The sequence below is a fragment of the Struthio camelus genome, chromosome 3 (assembly GCF_040807025.1).
Source record: "Struthio camelus isolate bStrCam1 chromosome 3, bStrCam1.hap1, whole genome shotgun sequence".
NCBI lineage: Eukaryota > Metazoa > Chordata > Aves > Struthioniformes > Struthionidae > Struthio > Struthio camelus.
This window is the reverse complement of record NC_090944.1, coordinates 141,188,978-141,211,125: the sequence shown is the minus strand read 5'-3', so window position 1 is coordinate 141,211,125 and position 22,148 is coordinate 141,188,978. Positions and strand designations below refer to the sequence as shown.

The 22,148-nt window shown below is 47.4% G+C and overlaps 1 protein-coding gene across 1 annotated transcript in view; it reads right to left on the bottom strand.

The window, feature by feature from the left end:
* The window catches only part of SLC1A4 (solute carrier family 1 member 4), a 35,757-nt gene extending 20,269 nt beyond the window's left edge, over positions 1-15,488 (bottom strand). The window contains exons 1-3 of the mRNA XM_068940713.1: positions 14,958-15,488; positions 6,177-6,219; positions 4,652-4,714 (exon numbers count right to left, since the gene is read on the bottom strand). Of these exons, the coding sequence (XP_068796814.1) occupies positions 4,652-4,714; positions 6,177-6,219; positions 14,958-15,451 (600 nt within the window). The 5' untranslated portion in view covers positions 15,452-15,488. The remainder of the gene's footprint in view (positions 1-4,651; positions 4,715-6,176; positions 6,220-14,957) is intronic.
* Between the last annotated feature and the right edge of the window lie 6,660 nt (positions 15,489-22,148).

The window sequence follows — 22,148 nt, the reverse complement described above, 5'->3', positions numbered from 1 at the left end:
CCTAATTCAACAAACTGTTGGTGAACATGGCACATGCATATTTTTCTACTTTTCACTTCTGTTGGGAAAACATCTCCAGGATAGGAAACAAATTCAAGTCCGCCTTACTCCTGAAGTTAAAAAGATGTAAAGTTGTACTGAGAATTTACCAGTAACGATGTACCTCTCAGAAAGAACCCAGGTAAAATCTCAAGCTTTATGACAAATTTATTAGCAGGAAGTAAGAAAATGTCTAGCAAAACAATGCTGTTTGCTTGAAATTTTTCTGATAGGCCATGTCACGTCATCAAAATCAAAACTTTCTTCAAGAAACGTCAACTTGAGCAAAATGTAAACATTTTTACATGAGGAAAAAAAGCACTTATTAAATGTATATGGAGCGAATGGGAAGCTTTTTCCATTTTGAAACAACTTTTCATGTTGATTTTTTAACTCATTTTATAATATAACATTTTATATTGGGTTCATCTGATACAAAGTTAATATGAAAAATCCAGCTTGGAATAACATTTTAGCATTACGGGCTCCAAATTGTCCCCACTCCCAAAAATGTTTTTACATTTTTACATTTTTTGTTTTGGCACTGATTCAGAAAAAAAAATAGTATCAAAATTTCCTATGGAACAGAAATGCAGTGTTTCAAGCTGCTGAAAGTGCCCAGCATTCAGACCCGCATGTTACCGCAAGAACTTCACCATATGACTTTATACTCATGGTTTCCGAAGCATCTCTGCCTTCTAAACCCATTCTGCTGGAGATTGGCTTCTCAACTCATTAAATGCAGCAGTGTGAGCCTGAAGCTTAGCAACCGGCTGCCTGTTTGGGCTTCACTCTCAGGCATGAGACAGAGGTGTACTGATCCCCAAAGAGGACTGGTGATCTTCCCACCAGCTGGGTAGGGCATAGAGGGTCACAAAGAGCACTCAGCTGGCAGAGACAAGGGAGACCTGTGGCCAGAGCTCCTCACATCTGACTCAAAAGGTCATTTGCAAGACTGGAGAAATCCAGCTCTCTTCTAGCTTATTTAATCCCCACAAGCCCCTCCGCCTTCCTCAGAGCCACTGGTGCCGAGGACTTGCCAAATTTTGCTCTTGGGAAGCTAGTGGAGGGCAAGAGACAGCCGCACGCTCCTGTTAGCTACAGCCAGCACATGTGGCTTGTCCTCTTTCATCTTAGCATTCATGGGGGCCTACTTCACATAAACCGGCCAATTCTTCTAAAAACCCCTGTCCCTCTCTAGAATAACAATATGTCTAGTTTAGTCCTCTTTCACCCTCAGACATGTTTCTCTCCACCTTGCTCCCAGCACAGCAATCACTGCTGCTGCTTTTCTCCAAGTGCTCATACTTCACTGGTCCCTTCAGCCCAGCTCTTGCAATTTGGGGCCCCCCTGAATTCTTGAGGACTGGAGGGAAGGCTCTATGCAGAGTCCTTATAAACTTCTTAGCTGTTTCCCTCTTCTCATTTTGTCATCAGCCCCCTCCCCTCCCCCCAATTCAGGTTTCGCTCTCCCTTTCTTCCCATTGAGTCATTTGCTTTAAAATGCAGAACATTCCTCATTGCCTCCCATCACCACAGATTTCAGTGGCGTAGGGAGGTGATGGAAGGGTAACTTACTTCAAGAAATTGGCCGACTGATTTGCAGGGAGCAACCTGCAGCGTTCACGGAATTTTACCTCCTTGTAGCAAAATATGGAAAGAGTCCAGCAATAAATCTTCAGCGGAAGACCCTCTCAATCCTAGCCTCTAAAACTGGCAGACACTGAACAGCCTTTTTGTACTTTAACAGAGGAGTGCATCGCCCCAAAGGAACTGCCAAACCAAGCAGCATTGTGGACACCAAACAAAAACAGCTTTGATGAGAGCTTTTTTCCTGGGTAAATGACGGGACACATTATTATTTGGCTTGAAATCGTGTGTCTTGGGAGGAAGATTCATGGATCTCTTCTGGTCCTTGAATCCCTCTGAAGATCCTATTGTTTTTTAGCTCTTGAAGCAAAAGGCTTATCCAGGAAACAACTGCTGACATTGAGCTACCCTCGTAGCAGGTGGTTGAAAAGAAAATGCAGCCATGTGATGCAAGGAAAAACTGTAATCACTGGTTTGTGTATTGTTATTGCTGTCACAAGAGGAATCAGGAATCCCTTACAGCCTTGCTTTGCTGCAGATGAGGAACTAAGATAGCCCCTACCCCAGGAAGCATGCTGCCAAAGACTCGGAGAGGATGTAGCCATAAAAGCTGGGTAAACATAAGCGAGCATATGAAACAATCAAAAGAACATGGCTGAGCAGACACCTACGTGCCCCGCTACTCATATCATCAGCAAGAGAAGACAGAGCCTATTAACCAATGGAAAAACATCAGTGGCAATCTTTGTTCTACACTACTCACATCAAAAGCAGCAGCATCAAGCATCAAAAAAAGCATCAAATATTCTACTGATGAAAGAAAACATGAAATAGACTTCTATCACTATAGTATTTGTACTATATATTAACCCCAAAATCATACTCTTCCTTTCCAAACTTAATCCTCATCTATCTATAAATAATATGGTCAGGTCAGCATTGAAACTGAGCTAACAAAACAGCAATGATGCTTCCTTTTCGTTTGGTCTGCACTTCCCTGGAGACAGTAGGGCGTCTTCTGCAACTAAAGGAGGTCAGCTCTGGTTTGGTTCCAACAACTGAAGAAAGTTTTGTGAAAGTAATTGGAGAAACAGCCTTTACTTCATAACCACTGGCAAAAACAGACACCAGTGACAAATTCAGAATGTTTTTTGTGATATTTCATCAAACTGGAGTCTGGTAAGTGAGAAAGAGAAAGAAGAAAACAGAAAAAAAATCTCACATTTCAAATTGCCAAAAAATCCATTTTTACCTCTTGAGGAAGAATGATGGCTTTGAAAGAGCATTTGAAAAAACACTCCATAGCTGAGCCTCTGTCCAACGGATATGGTTGGCCCTAATCGGTACTTGCTTGCCATGGAGCTCCTATCAAATTTGACACTGACCACGTGTAAGAAGGGCCTTATTTGCCTCTCGCTTACCCCTGCTTTAATGAAGACTAATTCCACACTTATGCGGTGTGTGCTCATTTACAGAAGTGCATGCCATTATAGCCTTTCATGTTGACTTGTTTTTAGCAGCACCAGGTTGCACAGGCATGTACTGCCTGAGGAGATCTAATGGCATTAGAGGAGAAAGCGCTCTCTTGTGTTCATGTGATTTTTCTGCAGTCATGCCCGAGCTCACCATGTGGTGAGTGCAGATCTGGACTAATTCGATCTTACAAGCATGGGCAGATCCTGGGCAGATGGATGGGGCCATCTTCTTCCCCAGTGAAACTGTTCATGGTGCGCTAGCAGACTTCCAGGCAAGGGCTGACTTTTCCCCTGCTCAGCTCTTGTTCCATCAAAGCCACCTTTCACCCTGCCTCCTGGGCTGGTGAAAGTTCAGCCAATCAGCTGAAAGGGGAGTTTGGAAACGCACTGTTCTGCACTGCCTGTTCATACACCACGCATGGAGAGAAGGTAATGAGGCCAGTACTTCCTGCACTTGGGGATCCACTTCAGCGTCCCTCTGGATGCACATGAACTGCCTTTAACTTGATCGTTTTACACAGACTGGTGCAACTGTCGGGCAAGCCCTGGCTGAGTCCTTCTATGACAAACAAAAACATTTCAAGTCTCTTGCCCTGGAGACATATAAATCATACTAAAATATAATAACCCAACTTTTGGTATTCGTCTCAGGAAGTCAGAATGAGCCTGAGAAATATAAAATAACCCTGAAAGTCATTTTCAGCATCAGACCTGCCTCCTCAAAATCCCACGAAAGCACATGGGCTAATTCATTTGGAATAAGGTGACATATTGCAGGTGAGTCTCTCAAGTCTACAGCACGCTGCCTGTAAGGCGACTATGATTCTTTGTAGACACATGGTATGCTGGCTTTGCGCAATAATGAAGATATTTGACAGTCCCATGCGGCAGGAGAGATTCAGAGTTCCTGTGAGCTACCTATGGAGAACAATGCTTTCTACCTCAGCAACATCTGCAAATTAAGTTTTGTTTCGACCACACCGCAATAGGAGCTAATCTGTAACATTGTAACTTTCACCCCTTCCACCACTTGTTACTACTTCAAATCAAACTAAGTTTCAGCCACAAGGTAACCAGAAAAAAAACTCTACTAACCTGTTTTTCTTTAAAGAATATGAGCAGAGAGCAAAAGTCATTCTCTCCTAACCGTAATGGAGAATAAGGTCTAAGGGGCACATTCAGCTGGCCTGATTGCCACTTAATTCCAAGTCTACAAAAAGTTTTTTGGGAAATATTGGGCAGAGGGACTAAACAAAATTTAGGTCAAGTGTTACCAGGCCTAAGAAAGCAAGGCCTAAGAAGAACGTATCAAGGGTCAGCTCAGTTGACTTCAACTCTCTTCCCAGCTCAGTTGACTTCAACTCTCTTCCCACCGTAGCTTTATTGTGAGGCTATAGATAACTCATCTGGCTTGCATGTGTCTTAGCTGCAGGAGAACAGTACTTGTTGCCTTCCAGTGAATGCTGGTAGAGATTAAAGACTGTGAGGTGGTCAAACATTATGGCTAACAAAGGACTGTATAAAAACATGAGAATAAGTGACCTTACCTCTTCCAACGTGACATTTCCAGAGGTAGTGTTTCTGACCAGTATCTTATAGTCTGTCGCATACTGCAGGTAAGAAAAAAAAAACCACAGTGTTTGCTGACCAGATTATCAATATGACCATATCATTTAGCATTTCACATGGACTGTCAAGAAGACTTTTTTTTTGATGAAATAGCATCAGAAAGTATTTTTACTGCTACCGTTTCTACAGTTTCTTTCTGCAGCTGAGGCTGAAGTGAAAGAAAGAGGTTACATACATGCTGCACGAATTAGAAAAACCCTACTGGCAACGGACACGTCTTGCATCAATCAAGAATAAATAAGATCCCACCTTGAAGACATCTGAGCCAATGAAAAGGACATTATCAATTTGAGCTGAATGTAAAGCTTAACCTGTTATTGACAAAACATGAAGGGAGAAACATATCTTACAGGGATTGGAGATCATACTGTGGAGGCGCTGAGCCTGTCCTGTGCAAGAAAAGGGAGGGAAAGCACAGGCAGCTCCTTCACCATGTGGCAACAGGGAAGTCCAGCGCTATCCTTGACTTTTTAAATGACTTACAAGCCCTCCCAGCTTTGGCTCTACTTGCTAATTAACAGCAGCATAGAGGAAAGACTTCTTTATTCACCCCTACACACACAGAACCCTGATACTCAAGGTATCACAGTATACCCTTAAGGGTACCTTTGTAGTGCTTCTGTTATTTTGGCTAGCCATGGTATATTGACTTGTCCTGTATTATATATACTCAAAATGGAACTTGATTTTAGACTCTGACCTTGTTTTTGATAGAAAAGCAGACCCACAAAACATCGTGAAGCCAAAAATGAATTTTCTGTTCCTGTATCAAAAAGAATCGTTCTGTCCCATAGCAATATCTTCAACAGTGTCTATCCCTGGCACCTAAAATCAGCAATAAGAACTAAATCAAAATCTTGTCTGAGCTTCACAGCTCCTGCCCATCAGTTTAGATCACACTATCTTCTAGTGCAGTTATCATCCTATCACACTTAGTCCTATGTTAGGAGAGAAGCCAGGCTGAGCAACGAATCCACCAAGCGGTACAATGGAAAATACTGGAGAAGAACACCAAGCTCTTGCATCAAGCAAGTAATACCCACACACCTGTGAGCTTTTAGGCCTTCAGCCTTGTCTTATTGGAGCACAGCTCCAAACGGCATGGCCTGGCAAGGGTTTCACAGCTAGCCCCTGCAACACGATAAGGAGCCTGGCACAAAGCGGACAGCTGCCATTGCTGCCCAAAGTGACACCCAAGGAAGAAAAGTTTTAAGGACCCTTTTTAGTGGAGGTACAAAGCACAGGCTCTGAATACGCTTTTGTTGGAGGGTATCTTATGCCATGGCAGTTGTATGTCTAATTACCTCTGGTGTTTTGAATAATCCCACCCACTATGGCTTTTGATATTATTCATACCACTTTGCTAGACCTTTTCTGAAAAGCCAGCAGTCACTCAGTCTATCTCCGCAAAGTAGCTCATGTCCAAATTCACACGGATCTTACCGTTTGGAAAGCTGCAGCAACGAGATTTGCAGGAAACAGGTTTCTGTGAAAAAAACAATCAAGAAAATGAAATATTTCTCGCTGAACTTCTGAAATTAGTGCACCAAGGTGTTCTACTCTAAGACACTAAGAAACTCCTTCTGCAAAGGCAAACACACTGGCATCAGTGAGGTATGCCTTACAGGAGATACTCTGGCACCATGGAGCAGATGCCTTGCTATGTCGCCAGAGGTGCGAACACTCCCACACCTAACCATTTGGGTTGGGCATCAGAGGCAATCAAACATGATGCTAGTTATACAGCCAGTGGCTACAGAAACTGCTACCCCAGCTGCAGCAACAGCTTATGGCCTCCAGGGTCAGGCAGATTTTTAACGTTACTCATGTGATTACGTTTTGCTCATAGCAAGAACATGAAGGACAATCCAATCAGCAAAATCCACTTAAGAGAATGGCTTAACCCTTCATTACAACTAGGTTGATTTCCCTGAACCTTGCAGCGCTTAAGTGGTTAAACAGCACGGATGAAAGCAGGGACAACTCAGATGGAAAGCTGCAACTTCTCAATTCAGTAGTGCCTTCATACAGAAATGCAAATTGAGCACCAGGTTTAGGTAGAGAGGGTAAAGTGCAAAGTGACGTATGTTTACACTGGGCATTCAGCGTAAACATGCACCTGTAAAGCAACACAGACAGGAAAATCAACCAACTTAAGCATGTAAGACAGAAGTTTCTTCTTGTTACATTTCAGAATTCAGTCATTTTTACTGCTGCACTTCCCCTCTCTCCTTAAGAGTGGGTAAAGAGCATGTGTTTCCCCACCAAAACAGCAGCATTTTTGCTGCCTCAGAATGCAAAATAGGAACGGAAGCAGCTCATCTTGGGGGACACAGCAGGACCCTGGCTGGAGAGGGCAGGAAGGTTCAGGACATGAAGTGGAAATACTGACAGCTGACAGCATCTGGGAGGAATGTGAAGTCTTATGAAAAGGAAGCAAAAGACCTTACATAGAGCCAGTTACTGTGGCTAAAAGTGCTTCTGTAGCTGCTTCTGTGGCAAAAAGTGCTCCTGTAGCTGCTCCCCATCCCCCTCCTTGCGCTGCGCTAGAAGGGGCTCAAAGAAAGCTACAGTTCCCTTGTATCTTTGCCCTGTAAGTCCCCCCCTGTTTTGCCTTAGCTACCCTGGCATGTGTGATTTTAAACCAAGCTTTTTGTTGTGATCATTCCAGGAAAGACATGGAAAGCAGCAAATCCAAATCACATCAAGAAAAGGAGCAGCAGAGCCAAATCTTTGAAAGCAAAAGGGAGAGGAGCTCATTAAAGATTAAGATGCGCCAGTGATAAAGCCTTTGGTCTTTTCCATTGCATAGCTCTGACATCCTGCCGCACAATGAGTATTTTCCCACAGCCTTGACAATATTGTAAAGTAGACAGCCCTTCATGAAGCAAGTGGCTGGTGTGAACTCCCTCAGCCTCTCTTTCTGTTGCACTACAAGTGTATTAGGAGGTAGCTGTGCCAGCCATATTGCTCTAAGAATAATTTGGCTTCCAGAGTCCCACGTTCCACTGAGCATGAAAAAAGGCAACATTTTCTCCTCAGAAGCTGATAAGACAGCTGCCTATCTAAAAAGGGGAGAAACGGCTCAAACTCTGCAAAGATGCTTAAGAATTAGTCCAATAATTTGAACAGGACAGCTAACACGCATCAGTTCTTTCACAACTGGAACTCTCTGATAGATAAGAGGCTCAGGTAGAGCAAAAGCAGACTTACTTCGGTCAAAAGTTAAATGTCACATTTATGAAAGGCCAGAGCTCGGTGCATAGCTTTAACCAAAAAAGGAAAATAAAACATGCTGTTGGGAAAATCAAAACATTTCATTTCAACTTTCCACTTCAGGATGATTACCTCTTTTTAATGAACTGACTGGCTTTTGAAGAAACAAGAGGAAAATAAGATACTGAAAAATGATCAGAAATCAAATTACCTTTTTTTAAATCAGTTTTTCTCTCCTGTCAAAACAAAACCAAAAGAAGCAACCCTAAAGCCTACACAGCTTGATTCTGCACGGTTCAAATCCGGCCAAGAAACCAAAACCTCCACAATTTACACACCACATCAGGCATGGCCCCTAGTAATTAAACACTAACTTAACTACAAGCGTATACTTAAGCACATAGTTGAGTGATGTCAGTAGCCCTGCTACAGCAAGGCACGGGGCAGGTTTCTTGCCTCAAATCTGAAGCAACGCATTAAACCTATTCAAATATGAGCGTACTGCAGTCACTCGTCTTTATCCTTGGAGCACCAGTCACTGGACTTGATTCTGAGAACAGCAAAGCGCAACTTTGACAATTTGCAAGTCGGCTGGTGATCTGCCTGGGCTGATCATGTGCTCACAGCCACGGACGCTGCTCATCATGCACAGGAAAGCCAAGCTCAGCAGCCTCAGAAAGCCCGACCCAATTCTGTCCCGGCGAGTCAGCCCTCGCTGCATCCCCGACCCGGATCGTGTGGCGGGGGGGGGGGGGGGGGTCTCACAGGCAAGCAAGTAGCAACATCGCTTGCGTCTGGCTGCGCTCGAGCAAGGGAAGCCGATGCGCTGGGTAATTGGACGTGTGAATTAAAAGCGGGTGCCTGCCAGTCAGTTTTCCTGCACGGACCAAACCTTTAGAAGGTGGTTAGCCTTGAAAGTCCATACCAGATGCGAACGAGTTGTTTAAGGAAATTGTCAGCCCTTGTCAAAAACACAGTTATACCAAGGGCTGACTAGAGCTGTAGGTTTCCAGTGGTCCCTGTCCCCGCCACCCGTGCGCCCCACACCAAAGACAGCCGTCAGCCTTTCAGAGCAGATGTGGGCTATCACAAGAGCACGCCCCTCAGGAAACCCTGAGTGCTCGTGATAAGGAGCCCGGCACGGAGGCCTGTGACTAGGTAGTCTGGGCCGATGACGCAAAGAGGTGAAACTGCCTCCTGTTGCAGGAGGAAAGAGTCACATCGCCAGCGGTGCGTGCCGCACCCCCAGACGCTTCGGGATTGCGCCCCGCAGAGAGGCTGAACCGCTCGCAGGCGCCCCAACAGCATTTGTGGCATGACAGTCGGCACAAGCAGCAGATACGGAGAGAGCTTGCTCCCTTCTCCAAGCACCGGGCAGCGAAGTCTCCGCTCGTCACAAGTTGCGCAAACTGCAAAAAAAGCAAAAATCCAGCAGGCAGGTGTCAAGAACAACAGCTGCAGCTCGGGGCCAGAGCGGCAGCTGGGCTGAGCGAGGAAACCTCCAGGTGCCTGCACAACACCCCACGCGAGAAAGCACTGATCTCAAATTCTCAAATTCCTATTTTAAAGGAACCGGATAAAGTGGCAGCAAGGGTTTCGGGTTTGAACACTTTCTGTTTGAATACTGCGCTCGTTAAACCATTTCCTCATGCACAGCCTGATAACTGCAGCTTTTTGCTCTCCCTCGTCAAGAGTTTTTCCCACCAGGAAGGAAAAGACTATTAGCTTCCTAATCAAAAACAGTAGGAAGGTCCCATCGTATGTTGCTGCAATAAAGCCTTGGCTTAGCTGCTAGGATGCAAAGATGACTAAGGAAACCTGTGAGCAAAAACAGGACTGGAACAGAGGAAAGAACAAGGAGAAAGCAGCAGCCTGGGAGGGAGAAGGAACTACTACCATTTACACATGCACATGTTTAATCTGAGCATGGAGGCTACGGAAAGGCATATTTTGCCATGCCAGAGCTCTCACAGAGGGATGGGGGCTGAAGTGCAGGATCTCTGTGTACAGTGCATCTCAGACATGCAACAGCAGCTTCACATCCATGGTCTGGAGACTATGCCTCCCATCCTTCTCAATGGGGTGATTACGGTCAAATTCCCCTCTTCCTTACCCTGTATCTTTATCCCCGGGGGAAGAGGGTGGCACAGAAACTCCTTCACTGCATGCGTAACGGACTACTAATAATAACCACTTGTAAGTGATTCTTTTGCTAGAGCTCTGCAAACAAGTTTGTGCTGGCAGCAAAAGCGTGAAGGGAAATCCAGGCAGGCAGAACAAAACCCTAAAATACTACGCATTCCTCTCTATTGCTTTTCACAAAAACGTTCCATTTTTGAGGCCAAAAATCTTTGCTGGAAAACATACCTTTGTTGGGAAGCCTGGACCAAGTGGGTGAATATTAGAAATAATATTCTGTGTTGCATCATCTCCTCTTTTGTCAATGAAGTCCGTGCAATGGTAGGAGTCCACTGAAGGCAACTTTACTGCCATTTGTTAAAACCTGCCTAAATAGATCCCAGTTTGGATTGCTCTGGAAGCTCTATTTTTCATTTATTCCAGGTATTTTCATTCAGTATCATACAACATTATTCCTCAGGAGAAGGCCAGCTCAGGAATCTGCTTTTTCATATGTGGATACATAATACATATCCTGGACATATACGCATTGCAAGTTTGCACAACTGCTTTGGCTCAGAAAAACTTAAAAGTATATTTATTTAGAGCTGGTATTTGATACTTTTTTGCCTTAACAGTCCAGTCAGCATTTTTCTTGCTTGAGAAGCAAAGTAAAATTGAGGGGAGTCGGTAGGAAAAGGCCATTAGCATAAAAAACAAAAGAAAGAAACAGAAAGTATTCAGAAAGGCTTCCTAAAAAACTCAGTGCAGGCACACCAACAGAAATGCCAAGAGGTTACTACAGAAGTCAATCAGCAATCCCTACACTCCAAGTGAGCATCCAGGCTTGGAAAAAGACACGATATTCCTCCCAGAGCTGTGGGTACTCCCTTTGGCAGTGCAGCTGGTAACCTCTGGCAGCGGGACAGAAAGAGCAGCAGGGAGCAATAAAATTTAAATTGCCACAGACTCATCTGTCAGCCTGGGAAACTGTGACCTCACTGCAGAGTAGGTCCCTGCTATGTGCTTGGGGCGGACACCTGGACCTCACCGTACCCTTCCCATAAGAAGCAGATGATGCTTTCTCATTCCTTCTCAGGACTGTTATAGCTAGGGCGAGATGAAAAACAGAATTCCCTTCCTGCTGCCAATCCCATGGCTTCAAAACATGTTTTCATCCCAAAATTGGGCAAAGAAAGTCAACCTCAGACTTTTTTTTTTTCACTTAAAAATATCATAAAATATTTTGTTGAAATTTTCCTTTTTGGTGAATGAGGTTTTCTACTCAGTCTTTTATATCAAATTACAGCAAAACATTGACCTCACTGAAATGAGATGCCAGTTTCTTCTGCTGTTGGAAATTTCAACAGAGTCAACAGGTTACTGTGAAACTGTTTAATTCTATTGAATCAGCAAATATAAATCAGAGACAAGATAAAACTCTGACCTTATCGAAACAGGCAGTCTTGATAATTGCCAGTGAGAAGTGTTGACAAATCAATAGATTCTTGCAAAATATTCTGATCTTGTTGATTCAAGTGCTTTTCTACAAGCTGCAGATGGGATGTGTCAGCCGCTGGCTGGAGTCGCCTCCTTCTGCTTGCCTCTCTCCTCCTCACCTGCTTCTGCCTAGCCAGACCACCAGTGCTGGGGGATAACCAGGCTGCAAGAGCAGAGATCCAAGCTGGCTCCCTGCGGTGCTGAACCCCACAGCCCACCATACGACAGCTAGCCTCTTCCTCCATCATCCTCACTATCCGTTTCACAGCCGAGTTGACTCCTGTTCTGTATCCTCCACGGGTGTTTTGCTTTCTCCACTACACAAATAAATACAGGATGAAAACAGAATATCTAAAGTTTCCCTCTACAAGCGCATCACCTTCTGCTAACACTCGATGCCCCTTTCCCATTCACCGTTTCCTCCTTAGGGCACGTTTTAAATCAGTTTTCACTGCTGTAGGCGGACTCAAAAATGCTTATTCGCAGTGCCACTTTCAACCATGCACCTGCAACCACGTTCCTTTCCTACCGTCTGGCAGAAATAGCTAGATTAGGTGACCAGCCCTCCAGCCAAAGCCACGCCGTGAAACAGGCAGCTCAGTTTCACTCGCTGGGCTCCAGGCAGGCAACTTCTCCATAAGCTGCTGGCCTGGGTGTCATCGTGGTGACCAGTGTCCTCTAACACACTTGACCAACTGGGAATGTTACTCTCCAAGCGCTGTGCTGCATGAACGCATGTATAAACGTACATAACTATATTTCTTGATGCCCCTCAGAAAGGCCCTTCATCACATGGCAGGCTAAATCTCCTCAGTTTACCCATTTGGGCCTCATTTTTACCTTTTGCCTGAACGAGCTGAGCAGTGAAGCTGCTTGAAGGACATAGCCAGTCTTGTGACCCAACTGAAAATAAAAGCCTATGTTTTCTTGGGTCTAATAGAAGTTTTCATAATCAATGCGGGGGAGGGCAGCAGGGGACGCAAAGGACTCTGCAAAACCCACACGCACTGAAAGTAATGGTCTAAGCCCTCCAGGTCCCACATACTTGAGGCCTTTTTAACAGAAGACGACACTCCCTGTCACTTGATATCTTCCACCACAGTGGGGACTAGTAGCAATGTTCAAGCCAGAACACCTACAATTTCAAGAATACGAAAATAAACTGAATAAAGAGGGAAAGGGAGAGAAAAGTGAAGGGGCTGGGAGGTATTATTTCCAGAAAACCACGTAACTCCTTCCCTCCCTGGGTCTGTCAGGGATTTGTATTAAGACAAGGAGCGTTCGAGGAGATGGTACAGGGATGGCTGGGTGAGGGCTCTGTGTTGGAACCTGTCTTTTCCCAACTGGATTTCGTGGTCGTGGCTATGACAGCTGGATTGCCCAGTAGTGTGCTGACAACAGCCCTTTTCTGGGGCTCCAAGAAAAGCTCAATTCAGAGCCCACTGCAGTACCTGCCTCGCAGGAAAGCCACCGGCCCGGCAGCCACCGGCCCAGCATCCTCCAGAAGGGGCCCCTGCCTTTGGGATTAGGGGTCTGGACCCTTTTGTCAATTAGGGGTCTGGACCCTTTTGTCACTATGGCTCACTGTCTGGAGCATCTTTTCTCCTGGACATTTGAGGATGCACTCCATTGACACGAACAGTTTCTCTGGCCTATCAGGTAGGGCTTTTACACAGGAGTTTAAGCATTAGGATAAGGACAGTTGACAACAAGGATTTCAAGCTCCACTAAGTGAGGCTTTACGTTTCAGTGAGTGAGAAGGCTGGAAAAAGAAGTCATTGCTGCTTCTCCCCAGATGGTAACGCTCTGCAACCAGCACGCCTTACCTAAGCCTCATCATTACGAAAACTATTGTAGAGTTAAGGATTCAATTCTACCACTATTATAACCCCTTTGAAGATTAATTCTCCGTGAGCATTCACAACTCAGAGCAAGAAGCCTTCTGCTCCCGAGTTCACAGAAATTATCCATAGTCACAAGCTCACTGGAGCATCCCTGTCCCCAGTTTCTCAATTACATCCTACTCTGTGGTCCACAGTGCCACAGTAATAAAACACAAGCTACAGCAATCACGCTAGGATGCATCCTGGGGCAGCCACCGCTACAGCCGTCTTCTCATCTCCCACAGTTACGCTGACTCTTTCTTTTGTAATTTTCCTTCACCTGCCAACACTTCATACCAACTCCAAGTCATCTTCACAACCAGGCTACCTACTCCCAGTGCCTTACCATTATTATGTTTTTAATATGGTACTGCACGAATTGTCAGATTTGATCCTTAGGAGAAGTAGACTGGGAATGAAATATAAACAGTTGCCAATGGGCCACTGGACCTTCTGTCTGACGCAACACACTTCGCTCTGGGGGAGAAAAGGACATTAACATGGATTTATAAATACAAACTTTTCAAAAAATATAAATTCTCTTATTCTCTTTGTTTATCCAGAGACAACAAAAAAATCTCTCCGTTGAAAAAGCTGGACTCATAAAAGCAAGAGAAACATGCAAATTAACCCCCCCCCCCTCAGCTTTGTAATTACCAAGAGACCACGCACAGCTCTTCAGCTACTTAGCTGGTGTGATGCAGATCTCCTCTCCTAATCTCCTCTTTGCATTTTGATAACAACCCCTCCAAATCCGTTTATCTTCTAAAGTTTCAGCAAACTTCCACGCTCGTTACCAGCGCTGCAACGCTTCCCACTACTCCCCCATCCGCGCTTGTCAGGAGGCACCACGCTGCGTTTCCCCAGTTTTCCCTTATTCCACCGCTTTTCTCAGACTCCGTGATACTTTCCTGCGACTGCCCAACATTGCTCAGGTGTGGAAGGAGGGGCAGGGTCAGGCCCTGGATTACAGCACACATCAGCGCCCCGCGTTTGGGGTGCTGCACCCGTCTTCACCAGAGACCGCAGCGGGAAGCCGGTGGGCGGCCGGACGCTGGCTCCGGTAAGGCACGCAGAACATTTGCTGCTCTTGTATTTAGAGGCTGGACAGATCTCAGCAAGGTAACGGCCTCGGAGAGAAGGAAAAGGGGCTAAAGCCTGCCGCTTTGCGAGCCGGGGCAGCAGTGAAACAAAAGGCCCACAGGGCAGACACGGGAGCCTTGCTCCGACAGGTGATTTGGGGATTTCTGCCAGAAGACTGAATAAGGTGTGTGGTGGGGGGGGAGGAATAAAATGAAATAGAAAGGAGGAGGAGGAAGAGGAAGAAGGGAGGCACCGCACGCAACACTACCAGGTCTGTCATCATCCTCCGGCGGCGGCGGCGGCCGGGTGGCGGAGGTGGGGGAGATGGCGGGCGGGGAGGGGGGAAATGGCGGCCGGGGGAGGGGGGGAAATGGCGGCCGGGGGTTTGGGGGGGGGGAAGGGCAGCGGGGGGGGGTGTCGCTACCTGACGAGGTCGAGGAAGGAGTCCACCGTCTTCTTGCTGCTGAGCGCGGCGCCCGGCAGGGCGGCGGCGGGCGGGCTGAGGGCGGCGGCGCCGGCGCCCGGCCGCACGACGAAGCCGAGGGCCACGGCCAGGCCGGCGGCCAGCAGCGTGGTGCCCAGGAAGTAGGCGAGGGCGATGCCGCCGAGGCGGCCGAGGGAGCGCGTGTCCAGGCTGGCCGCCCCGGACACCAGGCTGCACACCACCAGCGGCAGGATCACCATGCGCAGCATGCGCAGCAGCAGCTCGCCCGGGAAGGCCAGATAGGCCACCCGCGCCGGGCTCAGCGCCGCGCCGCGCACCGCCGCGCCCAGCGCCACGCCGGCCGCCACCCCCGACACCGTCAGCACCACCAGCCCGTGGCGCCGCAGGAAGCCCCGCACCCGCCCGCCGCTGCCGCCTGCAGCCGCCGCCGAGCCCTCCGCGTTCCCGTTGCGCCCATCGCCCGCCTTCTCCATGCTGCCGGCCGACCGCCGCGCCGGCACCGGCGCCGGACCCGCTCTCGCCGCGCTGCGCTGCGCCGCGCCGCCACCCGCGCCCAGCGCCGCGCGCCGACAGGGCCCCGCCCCGCCCCGGCGTCCCGCCCCGGCGTCCCGCCCCTCAGCGCCGTCTCCTCAGCGCCCCCTCAGTGTCCTCTCACCACTTCCCTGTCCCCTCGGTGCCCCCTCAGGGCCTCTTCACCACGGCCCTATCCCCTCGGTGTCCCCTCAGCGTCCCCCCTCACCACATCCCTGTCCCCTCAGTGCCCTCTCCCCACATCCCTGTCCCCTCGGTGTCCCCTCAGCGCCCCCTCACCACCGCCCTGTCCTCTTGGTGCCCCCTCAGCATCCCCTCCCCACGTCCCTGTCCCCTCAGTGTCCCCTCCCCACATCCCTGTCCCCTCAGCATCCCCTCAGGGCCCCTTCACCACATCCCGTTCCCTCAGCGTCCACTCACCACATCCCTGTCCCCTCAGTGTCCCCTCAGGGCCCCCTCACCATGGCCCTGTCCTTTTGGTGTCCCCTCGGTGTCCCCTCCCCACATCCCTATCCCCTCGGTGTCCCCTCACCACATCCCTGTCCCCTCGGTGCCCCCTCACCACATCCCTGTCCTCTCGGTGGCCCCTCAGCATCCCCTCTCCCCATATCCCTGTCCCCTTGGCATCCCCTCAGGGCCTCCTCACCACGGCCCTATCCCCTCGGTGTCCCCTCAGCGTCCCCCCTCACCACATCCTGTTCCCTCAGCGCCCCCTCACCACATCCCTGTCCCCTCAGCATCCCCTCAGAGCCCCCTCACCACAGCCCTGTCCTTTTGGTGCCCCCTCAGCATCCCCTCCCCACGTCCCTGTCCCCTCAGCGTCCCCCCTCACCATATCCCTGTCCCCTCGGTGCCCCCTCAGGGCCCCCTCACCACGGCTCTGTCCTTTTGGTGTCCCATCAGCATCCCCTCCCCACATCCCTGTGCCCTCAATGTCCCCTCAGCGCCCCCTCACCACGTCCCTGTCCCCTTGACATCCCCTCACCACGGCCCTGTCCTCTTGGTGGCCCCTCAGCATCCCCCCTCCCCATATCCCTGTCCCCTTGGCATCCCCTCAGGGCCTCCTCACCACGGCCCTATCCCCTCAGTGTCCCCTCAGCGTCCCCTCACCACATCCCTGTCCCCTCGGCATCCCCTCAGAGCCCCCTCACCACGGCCCTGTCCTTTTGGTGCCCCCTCAGCATCCCCTCCCCACGTCCCTGTCCCCTCAGCATCCCCCCTCACCACATCCCTGTCCCCTCGGTGCCCCCTCAGCGTCCCCCCTCACCACATCCCTGTCCCCTCGGCATCCCCTCAGGGCCCCCTCACCACGGCCCTGTCCTTTTGGTGTCCCATCAGCATCCCCTCCCCACATCCCTGTGCCCTCAATGTCCCCTCAGCGCCCCCTCACCACGTCCCTGTCCCCTTGACATCCCCTCACCACGGCCCTGTCCTTTTGGTGTCCCATCAGCATCCCCTCCCCACATCCCTGTGCCCTCAATGTCCCCTCAGCGCCCCTTCATCACATCCCTTGCCCCTCGGTGTCCCTTCAGCATCCCCTCCCCACACCTCTATCCTCTTGGTCCACCCTCCCCACACCCCTGTCCCCTCGGTGTCCATGCCCAGCGTGATGGGCACCGGTTCTTGGGTTTGCAAGCATGTAGGTTGTAGGGTGGGGGACACGTACGCCCCCAATGTGATCACACAGGCTTTGTATCCTTTGGAAATCAGGCAGAAACGTATATTTGATCACACATACAGATTGTCTGGAGAATCGGTTGAAGTATTTGACAACATGAGACGCTGATAAAGATTATTTGGTGCTTTTAAATCCATAAGGACTTTGGAGTTAAAGTACTGTCATGTTTGCTTACAGAGGCAACTGCGAGAGCTTCAGCGAATGTTTAGATTTTAAAAGGGGCTACATTTCAGATAGGTTCTTTGCCATCAGCAAAACACAGCCTAGCAGAAAATGCAATGTAAAAATAACCACCCGCACATTTGCTTTTCAAGTAGATCAGACTAAGTAGACAGACAGACTGACGGGGTGTGGTTGGGCAATAATACCAATTTAATAAAACTGTTTTCTGTTTTCCAGGTTCATGGGTAGACCCAAAGATCCCTATCCCATGACTGGAATTCCTGGGCATCATCACAATTTAAATAAGTAATAACAACAAAGCCAGCCCAGAGCTCAATGCAAAGTCTTGACTTGTAGCCATTCACACACAGAAATTCGACTCAAAATACCAAGCATATTTCCATAGATATTTTCCTGGTAATTTCTTTTTTCAAGGAACACTTGTGAAACTCTGATAATGAATGTTACATGGAATTAGGATAGACACAGAGAGAAAATAGAGACCAGAACTCAACAGAAAAGTAAATATCTGTCAACAATTTAAAAGACATTCAATTCCACCGGCTTTAAAAAGAAACAAAAAGCTACTTGGATGTTTTAAAATCAATTTTGATTTTTCTCAGGAATAGGTTCACGAATAGTAAATAATGAACCCTCCAAAATAATTTGTTTTTCCCTCTAATAGAAACGTTTCTAAAATGGATTTTTAATTACTGCTTTGAAAGAATCCCTCATGAAAATGTCATGCTTCCTTTCCCCCTTGTATTTTTCTTTGCCAATCTCTCCCAGTCCTTCCCTTTTTTCTTTCCATCTATCATTGAAAAGGGGAAGAGGAAAAGAGGAAAAGAAAGGACAGAAGGAAATTATAAAATGAATATAAATGCCACAGAAGTCTTTATTCTCTGTTTCAGTTGAGAAAAGATTCTAAAAAAACCACACACGCTGAACAAAAATTCTAATATGAATTAAAGCTATTTGTTGGGCAATACGGATTGGAGATGTGATTTTAACCTACTCTCACAGAGAGATCAAAATGCACTTCAGTCTCTGAAGTGAGATTTAACCTGCCTTTTTGCAAAGGTTGCTTTATTTGTTCTTATAGAAAGAGATAAGTGCGTGACTCAGGGACATTGGGAAGTCATCCAGCCCACTTCCTACCCAAGAGAAAATGAGTTCTACTTACACCCATCACAACAAGTGCCAATCTCACATGGCTTTGGACTTCAGTGATGGATTTGCCTTGCTAGACTGTCCATTGCAGAACCCCCCGTCCTTACTGTTACGGAGTGTTTTTTGATGACGGACTAATTTCCCTCCACGCAGTTTAAGTCCATTAGGACTTACTCTACCCACAAAGACCACTGAAAATGGTCCTCAAGTGCCTACTCCCTGCTGTCTTCTAAAATCCAGTGGAAAAAAGCAAAATATTACTCACCTTCAGACTTTGGCTATGACAAAAAAATCCTATTGGTTTTGATAATATTACTCATCTGCTTTGGTGTTCCCATATGCCAACTGAAAAGCAAGGGGAGATATTCAGGGAAGTGTGAACAAGAAGAACACGAGAAATCAGAAAAGTCATCCATAGCAGCACAGGGTACGACACTAACGCAAAAGTTAACATAGAGCCCTTTCCACCCTAGGAATCAGTAGTAGGATCCTGCCCTCCTTGATTTTCCCATGTTCTTGTGGGGTTGGGTTTGCCCAGAGCACTCCCAGGAGCACAGCCAATGGACCTGCAGGAGCGCACAGTCACGAAAATCAGAGATCCCACTGCATGTTTTTTAACTCCTGCTAAGGTTGGTTGTCTGTAGCAAGCCAGCCCTTGGGGAGGAACAACACCTCGACGTAGGGATGCCTGTGTATTTATCTGCTTCCTGGTCATGATGTTGCGAGGCTTTTGACTCCCAGTTTCCTCTTCCTTTTTTTTCTGTCTTTATTTTCCATTTTAAACACTGATCCAAACAGCTATACTTCTTCTCTTAACATTTCGTCAGATGACAGAATGCAAAGACTTTTGCCACATGGAAAATGATTCAACATGCGATCGTCCCACTATACAAATGTATCATGGCCCTGAAGGCACTAAGAAGCCTTAAGGGTCCTGACCAACCTCATCTAGGGCCTTCACCCACCCCTGCCCGTGGGCTCAGGAGCCCCATCTCAGCTCAGCCTGGAGCCCTCAGTCCCTGCCTGAGCTACAGTGGAGGAGGGCCAGTCTCCAGCTCAGCCTGTCACCATGGACCTGCCCGCCAATCACTGGACCTGATTCTGACCTGCAGATTGACTTCCTCCCTTGATCTTGGACCTGCCTCATCACCACAAACTCGCTGACGATCTCAGCTCTTGGTTCTGTGGACTCCGGCTGCAGTCTCTGGCAGGGTCTGCCCCACTCACCTTGTTCACGGGCGGTGGGACGGGCCCTGGCTGGCTTCCCCCTTGACTCCCTGTCCCTTAGGGAGCAGCTAGCCCTCACTGCTTCCTGATGGAATGAACATCATCCCCTAAAAGTTCGAGGCAAAGCTAACTGTTTTTCTGTGCCCTGTGAGAGCTCATGGATGACTGCGGAGATTAACACTGAAACCTGCTGACTTATTCAGTAGCAAGCATTAACTGATCTGTTGTGTCATGTTTTCATTTCGATGCTTGTAGATCTTGGTAGCTTTCCAGTGAATGAATTTGCATGCTTCCAACGTCTATCCATCTGGTTCTTCCAAATCAGTGATTTTGACTTTTCCTAGAGTGACTTGAAGAATTTTTTGTCTTAGAAAGCTCTCACCTACACAGGGCTAGAATACTTCCTCCAGAAAACAGCAGAGGGATCATAAGCAGGCAAAAACAAACAAACAAGCAAACAAAAACAGAAAATAAAGATTCCTTTTAAAGAAAAGCAAATTTCCTTCTGCTTTGGGCGAGGAGAGAGCAAGACACTCACTCAAATATAGTTGTCACCACTGGTCTAGGAATGAAGAGGTCCTGATGGTTTTCAGTCAAATTCTGCTTGATATGATTTTTTGATGGTGTGTATTTGAAATTCCAGCTTCAGTGAGGGGAATGAGAAAAATCTCAACAGCTGGAATGGAATTCCCCTCTCTGTTTTAGGACGAAGCAAGCAGAGTACAGGACTTATTTTCAGCCACTTCCCTCCCCCAAAATCCTGTTTTGTCTAGGGAACTTGACATTGAGAATGCTGAGGAAGGGTTTCCAATTCTTCTTTCATACTGCTCATCCATTCCCATTGCTAATATTTACCAGGATATTGCTGAAAATCAGTGGGACAGACACTTGGGATGGGATTTATGTAATCCAGCTCTTGCCACCTAAAAGTTCAATATTTAGTCTGGGCTAATCTTGCTTTCTCCATAGTCAGTAAAGATAGACGGAAGGTCACCTCTTCCTAAAAGAAGTGTTTAAGACATGAATTACCTACCACTCCAATGAGTATGGAAAGACCTAGACAATTGGCTTAGGACACCCAACTTTTAGACAGATAAACTTGGGTCACATGAATCTCCTCTCGCCACTTACAATGCACATCTCACCAAAAAAAAGACTATACAATAGCACTGTAGGCAATCATTATTTTCCTCCCTTGGTGACTTCTGTATACCTCATACTCACCTTACAAGCTCAAGATGATTTTTTTTTTCCCTCAGAGAAGATTTAACTTGGCATTTGAGCAGCATCATGCTTTTTTCTGTCAATGAACTCTAAAATATAAATGTGCTCTGAGGACACCTACATCTGGAGCTAGCTTCACACTTCGTGGTTGCCTCTGTATAAAACCAAACCACTGGACAGCAAGAGCTGTGGCCTCTGGAGTAGTCTTGATTTGAATGTTAACTTCACAGGGCTGCTCATCTCAGCTAGAAAGGAAGTTCTTAAAGCCAGGATCTACTCTGTGATTTTGTTTCTGTGGAAGGAAAAAAATGGAGTTCAGCCTGCATTTCCAGGGCTTCAATATATCTATCTGTTTTACTGCATATTTTAGGTGTTATTGTATACTGTCACACAGCACACATGTAATATACTGTGTGTAACATGAACTTTTGAAATAAGTTTATGAAACAAAGCAGCGATTGCTACACCCGTAGGATTTGATATTCTGCAATGATAAAAAGCAGATCTGGCGGGCACCTTTTTTCGTCACTCATAGGATCACATGAACGTGTTTTAAGTCGTTGGCACAAAAGTGCTCCAGCAACATTGCTTTTAGAGGGTGTGGAGAAGCCCATAAGAGGCAGAGCAGAAGGTTTTTCTGCAGGATAAACTTTTCCACACCTGAGGAAGGTCAATACAAAGTCCAAAAGAAATCATACTTAAGTTTCTTTGCTAGGGAAAGAACAAAATGGAGGGAGAGGAGGGCTTTTGAAGAGCTGTTTGCAGTGTCTTGAGTCTCATGCCAGACACGTGCCCAGTTGGCACAGGCAAGAGTAGCCTTTAGGCTATGCTCCCCGTGCAACCATGTGCCTGCCATGTACAGTAGGTGCAGCGAACCCTAATCCTGCCACCCCCGCTTCCTTCTCCCTTCGTGCCAGTATCTCCTTTTTTGTAAGACCAGCAGGGTTGTTGGCAGCTCTCAAGTGCTTCCTTTGGCGGGGCAAATTTTCAGCTGCATAGATCTGGGTGCTGCTGAGCCTCTTTATTCTTCTGGGACTTCACAGACAATCTGGCTCCAGAGGATCAGAAATGTATCATTAGCCCCGCTCCCATGACTGCTTTAATCTGAAGTAGTTTGAAGACTGACTCCTACAAATCACTTCATGTGCGTGTGTATGGGGAGGAGGGAGTGAGATTAA